The 13,447-nt window shown below is 39.5% G+C and overlaps 1 protein-coding gene across 21 annotated transcripts in view; it reads left to right on the top strand.

The window, feature by feature from the left end:
- MAP4K3 (mitogen-activated protein kinase kinase kinase kinase 3) overlaps positions 1–13,447 on the top strand; it is an 80,178-nt gene that overhangs the window by 51,128 nt on the left and 15,603 nt on the right. For 14 of the 21 annotated variants that reach the window (XR_003255907.1, XR_003255906.1, XR_003255903.1 and 11 more), the window contains 8 exons: positions 1,764–1,806; positions 2,895–3,087; positions 4,091–4,200; positions 6,127–6,168; positions 6,781–6,865; positions 8,020–8,099; positions 10,730–10,790; positions 10,877–10,994. Coding sequence is in view for 15 of the 21 variants with exons in the window: in XM_026080646.1 (XP_025936431.1) it covers positions 1,764–1,806; positions 2,895–3,087; positions 4,091–4,200; positions 6,127–6,168; positions 6,781–6,865; positions 8,020–8,099; positions 10,730–10,790; positions 10,877–10,994 (732 nt within the window). In the remaining 6 variants the exon portion in view is untranslated. The remainder of the gene's footprint in view (positions 1–1,763; positions 1,807–2,894; positions 3,088–4,090; positions 4,201–6,126; positions 6,169–6,780; positions 6,866–8,019; positions 8,100–10,729; positions 10,791–10,876; positions 10,995–13,447) is intronic. The other 7 variants (XR_003255908.1, XM_026080656.1, XM_026080651.1 and 4 more) reach the window with 3 other exon arrangements.

Here is a 13,447-nt window from a genome sequence, read left to right as displayed (position 1 = left end):
TTGCTTCTTCCCATGTTTCATCCTAAGTATTCTTGTCCTATGGAGAGGGCCTGAAATTTTCCTGTAAACATGGGATAAGCCTTGACAGCCTCAACCGTGAATCAGATAGATTCTGCATCCATGACTCTCCTCTTGGTATCAGCTTGAGCCCAAAGCTCTGCATCAGTATGTGGGACATGAACTCAGTCTCACATATCTCTCTGGAGCCCACTGAAGATTCAGGGCTTTTGTTTGATTTGTATTCTGTGCGATGGAGCTGCGATTGAAGACCACACGTGACATCAGTCATTTTTTCTCTCAGATCCAGAACTCAAACAAATGAAGCAGCTGTACCCTTGCCAGTCCAAACTGATGCCACTGCATGACTCTCAAACTGAGTGATTCATAGCAGCAGAGAACCCACACACTTCAGGGAATAATATAAAGTGTTTTCCGTCTTCTAATCATTTTGATTGTTTTGATACTTTTCTTTCTCTCATGTAGCAAAGCTGACGATGCTTGAGCTTCCTGGTTATGGAAGCTTTGAAATCAAAAATTATTGGGGTCACCGCTCTGCATCATCAACGGTGAAAAAATCCATATAAGCCTTGCTGCTTACACCAGGATGTGCAGTCCTTTGCACAAACATTTGTAACGTTCATGCCAAGTCCTTGGCATTTTTTTAACATGTGACTGCCCAGTAACATTGTGAGAAGCAAGGAAGGATGCGGAACAAAATAGGAATGGAGCTTGGACGCATGCAACTCTGAGGACTTATGCCTCATTCTGCGTTGTGAAGGGAATGTAACTTCTGCCATCGTTGTGGTTGAAGCAAACATCACAGGGTAACCTGTTCTCCAAACTCCCCTTCCAGCTTCTCCAAAAGAAAAAAAAAAAAAAAGGCAGCTGATAGGATGCCATGACAGAAACTCCTGAAAAGAATGAAGCAAACCAAACAGGTGGTTGATCTGTAAACAAACAAACATCTCACTTCTTGGATATTTTCCTAAAACTTTGGAGGAGCATAATTTAAAAATAAGCAAAATACTGTGCAAGAATGCCAAGTTTTCGCAGCTGTATTCCTGGTTTATTTAATGGAAACAGCTTTCTGTTCCAAAAGATGAGGAAACAGGACAGCACAAGACTCTGTAAAAACATTAGGAATTTAGGATTAAGAAAAACACAGCATATTCTTTAAAACACCAAACTGACAGAGGAAGAAAGCCCCTGATGCTTCAGCTTTCCTCTCTCGTGCAGACACCTTGTGCTCCAGAACCAAGCTGTTGAATGGTTCTCATGTTAAAAAGTTGTCTTTCTCAGCAGAGTTCTGTGGAAAAAAGGAAACTCCTGAAAGAAAGAAAGAAAGGAGAGAAGAAAATAAAACCAGACAGCAGACTAGCTGTACATTGCAGATGGATTTTGCTTTCCTGTGTGAAGTTATTTCAAAGAAGTCAATGGTGAATTTTTCAAGGAATGAATTTTGAAGGAATTTTCTGCACAAGTATGTGCATCTTTAGCAGATCAGCTCAAGACATTCATGCCCTCCAGGGGATGATCTGTGTCACTGGAGTTCTCCCTGCTAGTGTCTGTGGTATGCACGGCAGTGAGAAAACAGGATTTGAAAGTATTAATTACGCAGTTATTTGGACATAATAGTGCTGTTGACATGTTAATGGTGTTTACTTGTATAGCATTTATAAAATCCTGTATTCTCTCAAACACTGTGATATGAGGGTCAGAGAGAGAGACTGGATAACAACCTGTTTTGTTTCTTTTCTTTATAGTGCTACTATGAAACCTAAAGTGCCACCTCCTTTACCACCAAAGGTAAGTGTGGGGGGGGTTGTTTTCCCAGATAAAAGGGAACATACAGAAAGGCTTTAAATTTTTTTTTTAAATGACTTAAAAAAAAAAAAAAAAGTATAAGTCTCTAAATGAAGGTGCCGCCAGTTCTCTTGGATTTTGTCACAGCCATGACTTGAAGACTTAAATCAAGTTGTAAGTCAATGGTATAACAAGGTGGGGTTTGACCCATATGTTTATGTAGATTTGCAATTAAAGGCTACAAAGTCTTGCACTGTACCATACTGACCAAAGTGAAAGTGCCATTTTCTGACAAATTGCCCTTCTGATACTTGGAAAGGAACAGAATTGGGTAGTTCCAAAATTTAGTGCCACAGAAGTAATTTAAAAAGAAGACCGCCAAATTAAGCATCTGCTTGCTAACTTCTGGTGGAAGAATGTGATCTTTAGATGTGTGCCTGGATCAGATTAGGTTTTGCATACTGCCACTTGAAGATTAATTGAATCTTCTTGCAGTGAAGTTATCTTAATATGAGCAAAATTAAAAAGGGGAAAAAAAAATGCTAAATGTGGTGGTGGTGTTGTCTGATGGCTATCAGTTCCCCGGGCAAAAGCTGCAGGTTTGATTACTCTTCTTCCTGCACTAATGAATTTTGCATAACTGAGAAGGATTTTACAAGCAGCATTGGTGCAGCCACTGTCTAAACAATTTTGTCCTTTGTGATTAAAACCCCTATCCGGGATTCTCTCCTTTAAAATTCTGGCCATATCGTTGAATGTTCCTGAGTTTCTACTTAAACCTCTGGTTTGGTTATCCATAGTCATAAACTGTGACATGTCAGTGTGCACAGTTATTGTTTAATGCATGGTTTGAATATAATAATTCAATAAATTGTCAATGGAAGATCTGTCTTTATTGCTACGCATTTCTCCCTAGCATGATGGGGTTTTTGTTTGTTTGGGTTTTTTGTTTTGTTTGCATGGCAGAACACATCACTTTATAGGTGAAAATTCCCGGATCCAGATATTGCATTTGTGTTCTCATTGAGAACAACACAGATGCTTTGAATCTTTTTCATTCCGTAATTAGTATTACTATGTCTTTTTTTCAGCCTAAATCCATCTTTATCCCCCAAGAAACTCATTCTTCTGAAAATGATAATCAAGGGACAATCAAGAGATGCCCGACATCAGAGAGTCCAGCAAAATCTGCATCTCAGGTTCCACCCAGACCACCACCTCCTCGGTTACCTCCACAGAAATCTAATGTTTTAGGTAATAAGAGTGACACCAAGAAGTGTACAGGTATTTCTTAAATAATGTAGTGCAGTTTATTTCTACATCCTCACCTATGCACACATTAAAACATACTGCGGTAACTTTTCTGTAGTGGGCAAGTAGCAGAAAGTGCGTGACAACTAAATTGCATGAAGACTGCACGCTTAAGCTCCACATGGGTGGAATTCCTCTTCCAGTGAAGCCATAAACAGGATTCCTGCTCATGTCGGTGGCAGCACAGTTGCTTTCCTAAGCAACAGGCTCATAATGTAATTTATCAAGATTGTCACAGGGAATAAAATAAGTTTTCTTGTATGTAAGTTCCAGGTTCTGCCCCGCTATGTCCACTGTTGTCATTTGAGTTCTGTAAATGTGTCAGGAATAGAGTTTGGCTTTCAGAGTTCCCTTTCATATGTAATGAACTGGGCAGGGTGGTATGGCAGGTAATTGTGCTTATTTACTGTTCACTCAGGCGGTTTCTTTGATGCTTATGTTAAGGTCTGATGCTTTGAGTGCTCTACTAGACTGGTTTGTTTTAAGCAAGTTTAGCATCTGACTCGTAATTGGTATCTTACTAATTTTTCCTTATTACTCCCTTACTACTGCAGTAGATGTATGACCTTGAAGTATGTAATATGCTTAAACATCCAGCACTAAGAAATGCCTTGATGCTATGTATAAAGAATTGATAACTGAATCGTTAGGTATCTCCAAGTTTCTCTTGAATTAGATGTATTAAATACATTATTCCTCATAACCATAACCATATCCCTTTCTCTGCCCACATCAGATTTATTATACTAATTACCAAAAACCATGGAATGAGACTGAATGTGGCTTTATAGGTAGTTATATGTGCATGTGTAAGAATATGTATGCTTTAGAAATAAGTTATGCTATTGGACCATTTTCTGGCATCAATGGAAATGACATGATTTTGGCCCTTAAATTGTTTGTAGACTAGACTACCCTTCCATCTGTAGGTAGAAGAAAGGAACACACTTTTGAAATGTCGATCTTTTTTTTTAAGGTAATGGAGTCACTTCTGTACAGTTAAATGGTGAAAGAGAGGGATCACCACATCAACAGAATGAAGCTAGAGACACTAATTTTTCAAGGAAAGAGAAGAAAGAAATACTGGTAGGTATTTAAGTATTTAGGTTTTATTTAAAAATGTCTCAACTGCTTTCAGTGTGCAAATGGAAAAGAGCAAGCAAAGTCTTTAGAAACAACGCTGGGTGGCATCTCGTTTGCTTTGAGTCAAAGCACATTTTGACTAGATTGTCTAGTCATGGATGCTATAGTCTTAAGCTGAAGTTTGAATCAGTATTTAATTCTCATTAGAAACTGTAACTTAATCATGGGTATAGAAGGTTTACTGCTTGTATTCACATATTTGTGTGAAATGTAATGAGAGAGAGATGATGCAAGAGAGATGTATTTTACTGAGCAGATACTGTATAAGCAAATGAGGAAATTAAGGAATATGCTGCCACCTGATGGCTTGCTGGAGGATTTGGCTGGCCCTGGGAAAGGATCCGGATCAGGGCTGTTCCTGAATGAGTCCCTATTGTATCCCAGGTACAGGCATACAAGCTTCTTAGTGTCTAGAGGAAAAAAAAGATTGAGAAGTTGGATTCAGGAGGTTAGATATAAGTACTGTTTGCCTACCGGCCTCTGGAGCTCCGGGTTTCAGGGTTTAGGAGCTTGGGTGCGGTGTCAGACTTGAGCTACGTACGCTCAGGTGAAGTTGCACTCAAGCAGCGAATGCAGGGTTTTCCATCGTACGTAATGGGATCCAGCTGTGGGACTGAGGAAAGGGAATATTCCTGCTTCCCTCTAGCCCCCGTTCCTGCAGCCTTTCTGCGTCAGATTGAGAGATCATGCATCGTGACAGCTTTCTCCTCTCCCGAGGGAGTTTTTCCATCAAAGCAGCGTGACTTGCGTGATGGTCACCCCGTTACTGTGATGCAAAGGTGGAAGTGGGAATGTGGGACAGAAGAGAGTGGGAAGCCTGTGGTTAGATCAGCTTAAATGTAACCTGGAACTGTACCCGTCGGTGGCTCCTTCTAAGGATGATGTTGGACATGCAGCGCTCTTGAGGGAAGCGAAGAGGAAATAGGGCAGAAACATTGTGTGTTTTGTTTTGTTTTTAAGGAAGTGCCAGTAATATTGGCAATCCGTTAGAAAGTATGGTTTCCTGAACTACTTTGAACTTGGCCTTTGAAATTGTACATTTGAAATTTCCTGTGTACCTGTAACAAGCATTTCATCAGTCGTGTGTTTTTACTAGGAGAAAATGATATTCCTGGCATTGTTTTGTTTTTGTTTTTGTTTTTTTTAAGTCCTACTGATATGGTAAAGTGAGTTTAGTGCTGAATGATAGAATTCAGGTCACTACTTGGATTATTGAGCAGCTGAACAATTGCAATATTGCTTAAACTTTGTATTGCTGCATATGGCATTCTGATTTCTTTCATGCATCTTCCTAATGTAAAAATGTGTAACAGATTGGGCAGAAATTCAGCTGGGGATATTAAGGAATCATAGCAGAGGCCTTAACCAGAGAAAATGATATGAGTAGGTTGTGGTGTGGGGACATTCGGGAGGGGTGGTCAGCAAACTTGTACGGAATTATGAAAGTGTTGGTTGGCAGGAAGGTCTCCAGCCTCAGCTTGTGCCCAAAATGGGGCTGTAGCCACCACCAGATCGGGTCAGCCGTGGCTTTCCGATGTGGTACGTGTGACGTCGAACACAGCGGGTGTCCCAGGAGGCGCTTAGTGCATTAGCATAGAAAGACGCAGCGCGATTCTACTTACTGTCTAAAACATTTGCAAGGAGGATTTTGTAAACATTTCTGTAATGCAAAAAAAGTACTGGCTTTTCATTTTCTGCTGGTATAATTATAGTTATTTATTTACCAACTGCTTTTAACAGGAGTGTAAAAAGGGCGCGCGTGTGTGTTTTATTATTTTATTTTTTTCAATTTGTATTTTAGTTACGCAAGTGGGGGGAGAATATGTGCACATGGATGTATAAACATACTTTTTAACTTTTATTTTCTAGAAACCAATTAGTAATGGCCTTCCTCCCACACCTAAAGTACATGTGAGTATTACTGACTCATACCAATGCATTTTGCAGATAGAACATGTTTTTCTACTAAAGCTGAGAAAGGACATTTTTTGAATGTTTGTTGTTTGTTCAAAAAAAAAAGAAGGGGGGGGAAATGTATAAAAGCCAGTATCTCTTACAGGTGTTAAGTTACAAATACAATATTTCACAAGTTACCCTTGATTTTAAATTTGTTAAATGTGGCAGGAATAGAACATCACTGTTGGGACTGTTTGGTTTAAAATCACAAAATTCAGGAACCTTCCTCAGTTTTGTCACATTTTTGCAGTAAATACATGCTTAGACTCTTAATTTAGGAGCTCCTAAAAAAGACTAATTCTGGCATGTTTGCTCAGAAAGGTTGTACAGACAAAGAAAATAACACTTAAAAAAAAAAATCCCATTTGCCAGCATATGTTGTCTGGATGAGATTATTTCTGCATGACATGAAGCTGTGCTCTTAACTGTATGGATTTGGGGGGGGGGGTTCTTTTTTTTTTTTAATACTACTTTAAGTCAAAATAATCCTATTGGAAATGTCACAATTTAATTTTTCCTATGTAATTTTTTCATTGTTTTTAGAAAAACTTGTTTTTACTTTTACAGATGGGTGCTTGCTTTTCAAAGGTTTTCAATGGCTGTCCCTTAAAAATTCATTGTGCAACATCATGGATAAATCCAGATACAAGAGGTATTATATTATGTATATTTTACCCATTTTATCCTCCTGAAGTTTTCAAGAGTGTTTAGATGAGCAAGGCTATTCCTTTTAAAATAAATTTATTTGTATAGGCAGAAAGTCTTCCTTAATTGCAACACTGCTGTTTGAAGTTCAGTGGGTTTTCTAATTATATTAAGATATGAGGGGTGCAGTTTTCAGCTTTGATTAAAAAGAATAAATTACATATGAATAAAGGTAAGGAAACATTCTTTGGTTGAGATTCAAAACTCTCTCCACACTGTAGGTGATGCCAAACATGCCAATCCTAATTGATTTTTAAAAAATCTGACTTCCCAAGGCCCTACTTGAGATTTATTTGTCTCTATCATCTGTTTGATTTTTCTAAATCTTTGTGGTCATGCAGGCTTCTGGATCTCTTTTCATATAGGCATATGTTTCAGTGCTTTATTCAGTAGCCTGGTGAAAGGGATAACTGGTAACACTGTATGTGTAATGCCTGCAATTCCGCCTTTTGCTTATTGGCTGCATAGCTGGATGCTACTGAGCAAGTGAGCAAGAAAATGCTTAGGTGTTTTTAGAAGCTGAAATTATTAAAGCCAGTCTTTGCAGTTGATGTCTTCATGTGAGATGTCTGTCTCGTTTGTGTGTGCAAATGCAAATGAAGGTATTAATTAACTTCCATTGCAACTGCAAGAAAGAAGAGAGGAACAATGTTCCAGAAGTGAGGCACCCCCGAGATACCATGAAAACATTGCACTCCCTATTACTGTTCAAGCACTCCAGGAAATAGCTACGGATCTGTCAGACAATACAGGGAAATGTTTAAACTGGCTAATCTATATAAGTGGAAATTATTCACCTGAATTCTTGCTTACGGTTGTATCACTGCTCTCTTTGTTCAAACTGTTAGCCGCAAACATAAGACTGATCTTTCCTAAGATCTTACAACAGCTCCATCCACAAATTTAAGCTTCCTTGGCAAGATTAATTTTCAGTGCTTTGAAACACAGTGACTATACATGTAACTGTTTTGAGTCAGTCTCTCTGTCTCCCTCTCTCTTTTTGTTTTGTTTGTGTGTGTAAAGGTTTGGTACAGAAGTTGCATACTCCTATAAAACACACCTTCCTTAAATCAGAATTTCTGGATTTATTTATGTTTACAGACCAGTACTTGATATTTGGTGCAGAAGAAGGTATTTACACACTGAACCTCAATGAACTTCATGAAACATCAATGGAGCAGGTATATTTCTGTTGTGAAGTTTTGGAAAAAATTACATCTTCGTCATTTTTTAGCCACTCAGATTAATGCTGTATATATTTTTTTTAAAATCCTCTTTACTGCAGTTACATAGGCACTAGGTACACTGAGATTTACCTTAAATGTTTACTATGAGGGATACCTTTCAGTTGTGTGCAATGTTTAAGATTTTCGTAGGTTGAACCATGGTTAAGTAGGAGGTCTGCACATATTAATGTGTTGAACTTCAACGTAGTGCATTATCCAGCAGTTAAATGATTTGCTTAGTAGTATGGAATTTCCTTGATATATTTTGGGTAAAGGTTCCCATTTTCTTTAAAGCTGTGTTACAAGATAGAATATTTTACAGCAAACATATGTTACAGCTACAAAGTGAGGAGATCCTTTATTTGCTAGGTTCCATTCTTGTGGTCTTAAAAGCAGCTTTGAAGATGAGACTCAACTTATTGAATCCGAATTAAAATTCGGTCTTTGCAGAATCTCATAAATAGTAATTTTTTGGAGGGGAAAGTGGGGAGGGGGGAAATGCCAATTGCAGGCTTTTCTGTATAGCATCTTCTCCRGCTCTTCTATTAATCTCTAAGAGACTTGTTTTCTTTCCTGCCTTCTCCCTAACTTAGGGAGCTATGCATCTGCCATCAAGATGGAGGAAATTGCAAGGACAGCCTTCACACTGTAAGCTGGAGGCACTGGTGTTTGTTCATCTTCCAGGGTCCAGACTTTGTAGATCTGTCTGTTGTGTTGAGCAGGCGGCCTAGCTAGCTTGCACTGAGCTCCGTGTAATCCGTAATCAGCTACTGGTGCTTGAGTTCGCTAGCTTAAAGTTAGCTCAGGTACCTCTCTGCTACGCTGCAGTTGTAAAACATACCCTGAGAAACATCCCTAATACAATAATTTCTGTAGGCCAAGCACACCAACAGCAGTGTCTTAAAAATGGCGAGGAGAGTAGATATAATGAACCTCATGCTCTCGTATTTGTCCGTGTCTTCTCTAAGCACCGCGCTCTGCATGTGGTATCTGGTGAGGTTTTTGAGAGGTGTTGTAATAAGCACGCAGAGGCGAGAAGAGATGGAAGCACACTTAGCCAGCAGTGTGTGGAGCAGGGGGAGGGGTGCAGATGCCAGCAACCTGGGAGTTTAGAGTATTGCTGGTCTCTAATCCTCAAATCCAAACCCAGAGTCGCAGTACGGTGCCAGTCAAACCTGTAAACTGAATTTGGATGCAACCAGGCTGTTAGTTTATTGCTGTAGGTTTTTATAATGTGTTCTTAGGTTATAAGGCGACATCAGGAATAAAAGCGCTACGTGCCCCCTGTGCTGACCATTTATTACATGGCTATTTATAATTATAGTCAACTGGGCTTTAACTCATGTAGCACTTTCCAGTCCTGTGTTTCACTTCATTGTTTGACCTCTAGGTCTGGTAAAATTCACTGTAAGAACAAAAGTTGTGTCCTTGGTTATTTTTCCACTGCATTTCACTCTTCTGTTGGATGAAGCATAAATAATGCAAATTTCCAGGAGTTAGTACAGCTCTAAGGTTAATCTCTCAAGCTTTGGCGGAAAAATCTTTCACTTAATCTCCAGAGTTCTTCAAATCTTTCTAATATATCGGCAGTGAGGATGTGTTTTTTGTTGGGTTTTTTTTGTTTGTTTGTTTTGTTTGAAGCATAAGTAGTGTCCTGCTGGGTCAGACCAGTGAGTGGTCTGTCTAGCCCAATAGCCAGTTTCCAGCAGTGGCAGTGGGAGATGCCCATGAGCCCAGCCGCTATCTGCTGCCCATTCCCTTTGACTCCTCCAGTATCTACAGTCGTTGAATTAGGGATGTTGGAGGGTATGTCTCTGCCTATTCCCTTTTGTGTCTATTTATGGACCTGTTGTCCATGAAGATGTCTAATCCCTTTTTTAGCCTGTTGGTACTGTCCATCTCCACGACCTCTTGTGGCAGCAAGCTCCAGAAGTGTTGCAGGGGGGAAGTACTGTCCTTATCTATCTTTTTTTTTTCTTTCTTTTCTTTTTCTTTTTTCCCCCAAAGGATGTGCTACCAGTTTCAGCCCCCTCTTTCTCATAATTACAGGATTTAACAAATGACAGCTCTGCCTCAGTCATTTGCTGCCTCCCTTGGTCACTTAGGTGTAACGTGTAATTGTATGGAAGGTCCCTTCAAGTGCCAGTTTTAATTGTTTCAAGCGATTTGGAATACCATAGTGTTGAGAATGGCTGTAGTTTACTGAAGATGCTTTGTGTGCTGAGGTTTGTGGTTAAGCGTTTCTCCTGTGAAGGAGAAAGGTTGGTCATTAAAGTTTCTGGCAAAAGGTTGGATTGATCTTTATAATGACGTATTGTGGGCTAATTATAGTATACTGAGCACATGGATATAAAATGTTCAATTGTCTAAATGTTAATGTGTATGTAAAACAGTTTGTGTGCCTAAGATTTACTCTGAATTAACTCTGGAATCCAGGTAAATATTACGTGGCTTAAGCTAATTTCTGCTTAAAAAGGCAAGTCAGTATTAGTTTTGTTGTATTGTCTATGTAGATATTAATTGATCGGCTTAATGTAATCGTGTTTTGTGTATATAAAATTGAATTTATTTTTTTCCTTTATCAGCTGTTTCCTCGAAGGTGTACATGGTTATATGTCATGAATAATTGTTTGTTATCAATATCTGGTGAGTTACTCTGCTATCCTTAATCAGTAGTGCTGGAATACCTTTTGTTTTGTATTTGAAGTGTGTTTTTGTTTTCTAATTTCTAGGTAAAGCTTCTCAGCTTTATTCCCATAATTTACCAGGACTCTTTGATTATGCAAGGCAAATGCAAAAGTTACCTGTTGCTATTCCAGCACACAAACTCCCTGACAGAATACTTCCCAGGTAAATATACATTAATCAGATCAGCTTGATTCGAAGAGTTCATGATATGCTTGTGAAACTTTGGGAATCCCAAATAATTTGGAGCTAAATTGATAGATTGCCATGAATAATTCATACGATCATTAATCAGAGTGTAGACGCCTAAATTTACGTGAATCAAGATGTGAATATACTCTTACTAGAGAACCTGTTTTCCATATATTTTACCCTTCTTGTCAGGAAGTCTCTTGTCAGGTATAGCCTAGCATGGCAAGTCCTGGTTGTATTTGTTGTGAAACAAAATCTAGGATCAGTGTTGTACTCGTGATACTTCAAGCAGGTAGAAATGGTGATCTGACATTAGATAACTTGCCTGAACTCTGGGCACTGTGCTGCTATTTTTCCATTCTATCAGGAAAAAGAAAAAAAGGCAGAGGAAATCCATTTAAATGCAAGTAATCATGTAAGAAATAATGGGTGTTTTGGAGAGGTGAAACTAGTTTTCTCAAAAAGGGCCAAGATGAGTAAGACAGCCCTCATGGCAGAGGGATCGTGCTGATGGGTGATTTTGAAAGCTAGGAGTAGCAGAACTTGAACACGGATTTGACATTAATCATTGGCAAGTCATTTCTCTCAGGCCTGGGTAGAAGGGTAGACTTGATTAAAACAACATTGAGAGGTATTGTAATGGATTACTTATCCCCCTATGCCTACAACAGATTGTGCATGCAGTCCCACCGGACTTTATTTACTAGCAAGGGGCATACAAAATCCCAGAGACCGGGGGTGGTGCTGGCTGCCAAACAAGCCTGAGGAACCCGCTCAAATCTAAGATGAGGAAGCAGTAACGCTAACCTAGTTTGCAAAGCAACTTTTGATTCTTAAAGAGCATAGTGAATCACAGAATCCTTTCATATAACAGGTTTTTCGGTTAGGAAATTGGGTCATAGCAGACTTGATTCTCGACTACCTGTGGTTCTATTAACAGGCTATTAGCATTTAATTATCAGATCCAGGAAAGGCTTCTGTTTGGTCCTCTGCAAACTTAATGGTGCAAAGCTTGCCCAAAATTGTGTTTTCCCTAGAAGCTAAACTCTGATTATCTAAGAAAAGAGATAATTTATGCTTTGCATTGTTGTGTTCTGTGTGCCTGCACCACCTTTCTGTTCCTTTCTCTTCCAAACTAACTGTGGCTGAGTGACTTTGGCTTGATGACCATATCAGCAGTGGGCTGATAACCATAATTATCCCAAGGGCCCTGTGAGGAAAAGCTTCAGAGGACATTCAGCCTGGAATGATGCCGCGCCTAAGTTCCAGAGGGCTCAGGAAATTTCCTGTCTGGTCCTGTCGCGTCCCAAGAAAAATGCAGCGCAACCTGAATGTGCGAGTCACTCCAAGGCAGAGCACACTCATACAGATATTCCTGTTTGCTGTCTTTCCCCTTGGCTGTAAGGCATCAGAGTAGCATTAGCCAGGCAGACTACCAGAAGTATAAGTTGAAGTATGCAGATAGCATAATAACTTTTTTTCCTACCAGACCACAAAGCATGTTCTGCAGCAGGGTCCTGGATACCATGGTGCAGCATGAAAAATCCAAATAAACTAAAAATTAAGTTTTCTGAACAGAAAATGCAAAGCAAAATAGAATTCAAAGTAGTTATGTGAGGTTCAGTGTGTTCATCTGCAAAACGCTCTAAGCTTAACTTATGATACTTAGTAGACAAGCATTTAGCAGCAGAAAATAATTCTGTGATAAATCTCCTGTTCAGCTTCTTTCCCTCGAGCATCCTTGAGCAGTTCTTTTCATGCCTTTTGTGACTTCTTCAAGGCCAAGCTCTGTGACCAGTACTTAGTCTTCATACTGCTCAATCCTGCTGCTTTATCAGTCACTTCGGGACAACTTCATTTGAAATGCTATGCAAATATGTTCCTGGTTCATAACTTTGCCTGTAATGCTTGTCTCTGTTACTCCACTTATCTGCATCTTTGCCGCAGCATCAGCCCAAACGGTTATTTTTCCTGTCGAGGCTACTCCATACTGTCTGTTGTCTTTTACTCTGCAGAGAAATACTAATTCCCACTTCTGGCAGATTACACCATCTCCCCTGACATATCTGCTAAACTTTCAAGCAGTTATTTTCAGGATTTCTCAGGGAGTGTCCCCTGCACATAAGAAGAGATCTTGCAAAGCTGCTTTTCTGTCTTCCTTCACACCTTTTCTTAAAACTCATGCTGTGCTGCCTATGAAAAAAAAACTTTGCAACACTCAAGCTGTTGGTTTGTGAAGACTGTGGCACAGCAAGCTATCGAGTATGACATCATTTCCCACATCCTTTGGGTCCGTGTGTCTTGTCTCGAGCTGTGATGTTCTTGGGGCAAGAATGGCCTTTGTTTTGTCTGTACAGCATCCAGAACAAGAAGATGCAACAAATTACAGCATTACAAAGGGTAATGATCATGGGAGTACCAGTAGA

Source organism: Apteryx rowi, unplaced genomic scaffold, assembly GCF_003343035.1.
Source record: "Apteryx rowi isolate R43461 unplaced genomic scaffold, aptRow1 scaffold_53, whole genome shotgun sequence".
Taxonomy (NCBI): Eukaryota; Metazoa; Chordata; class Aves; order Apterygiformes; family Apterygidae; genus Apteryx; species Apteryx rowi.
The sequence above is the reverse complement of the archived record's forward strand: the minus strand, read 5'-3'. Positions and strand labels throughout refer to the sequence as shown.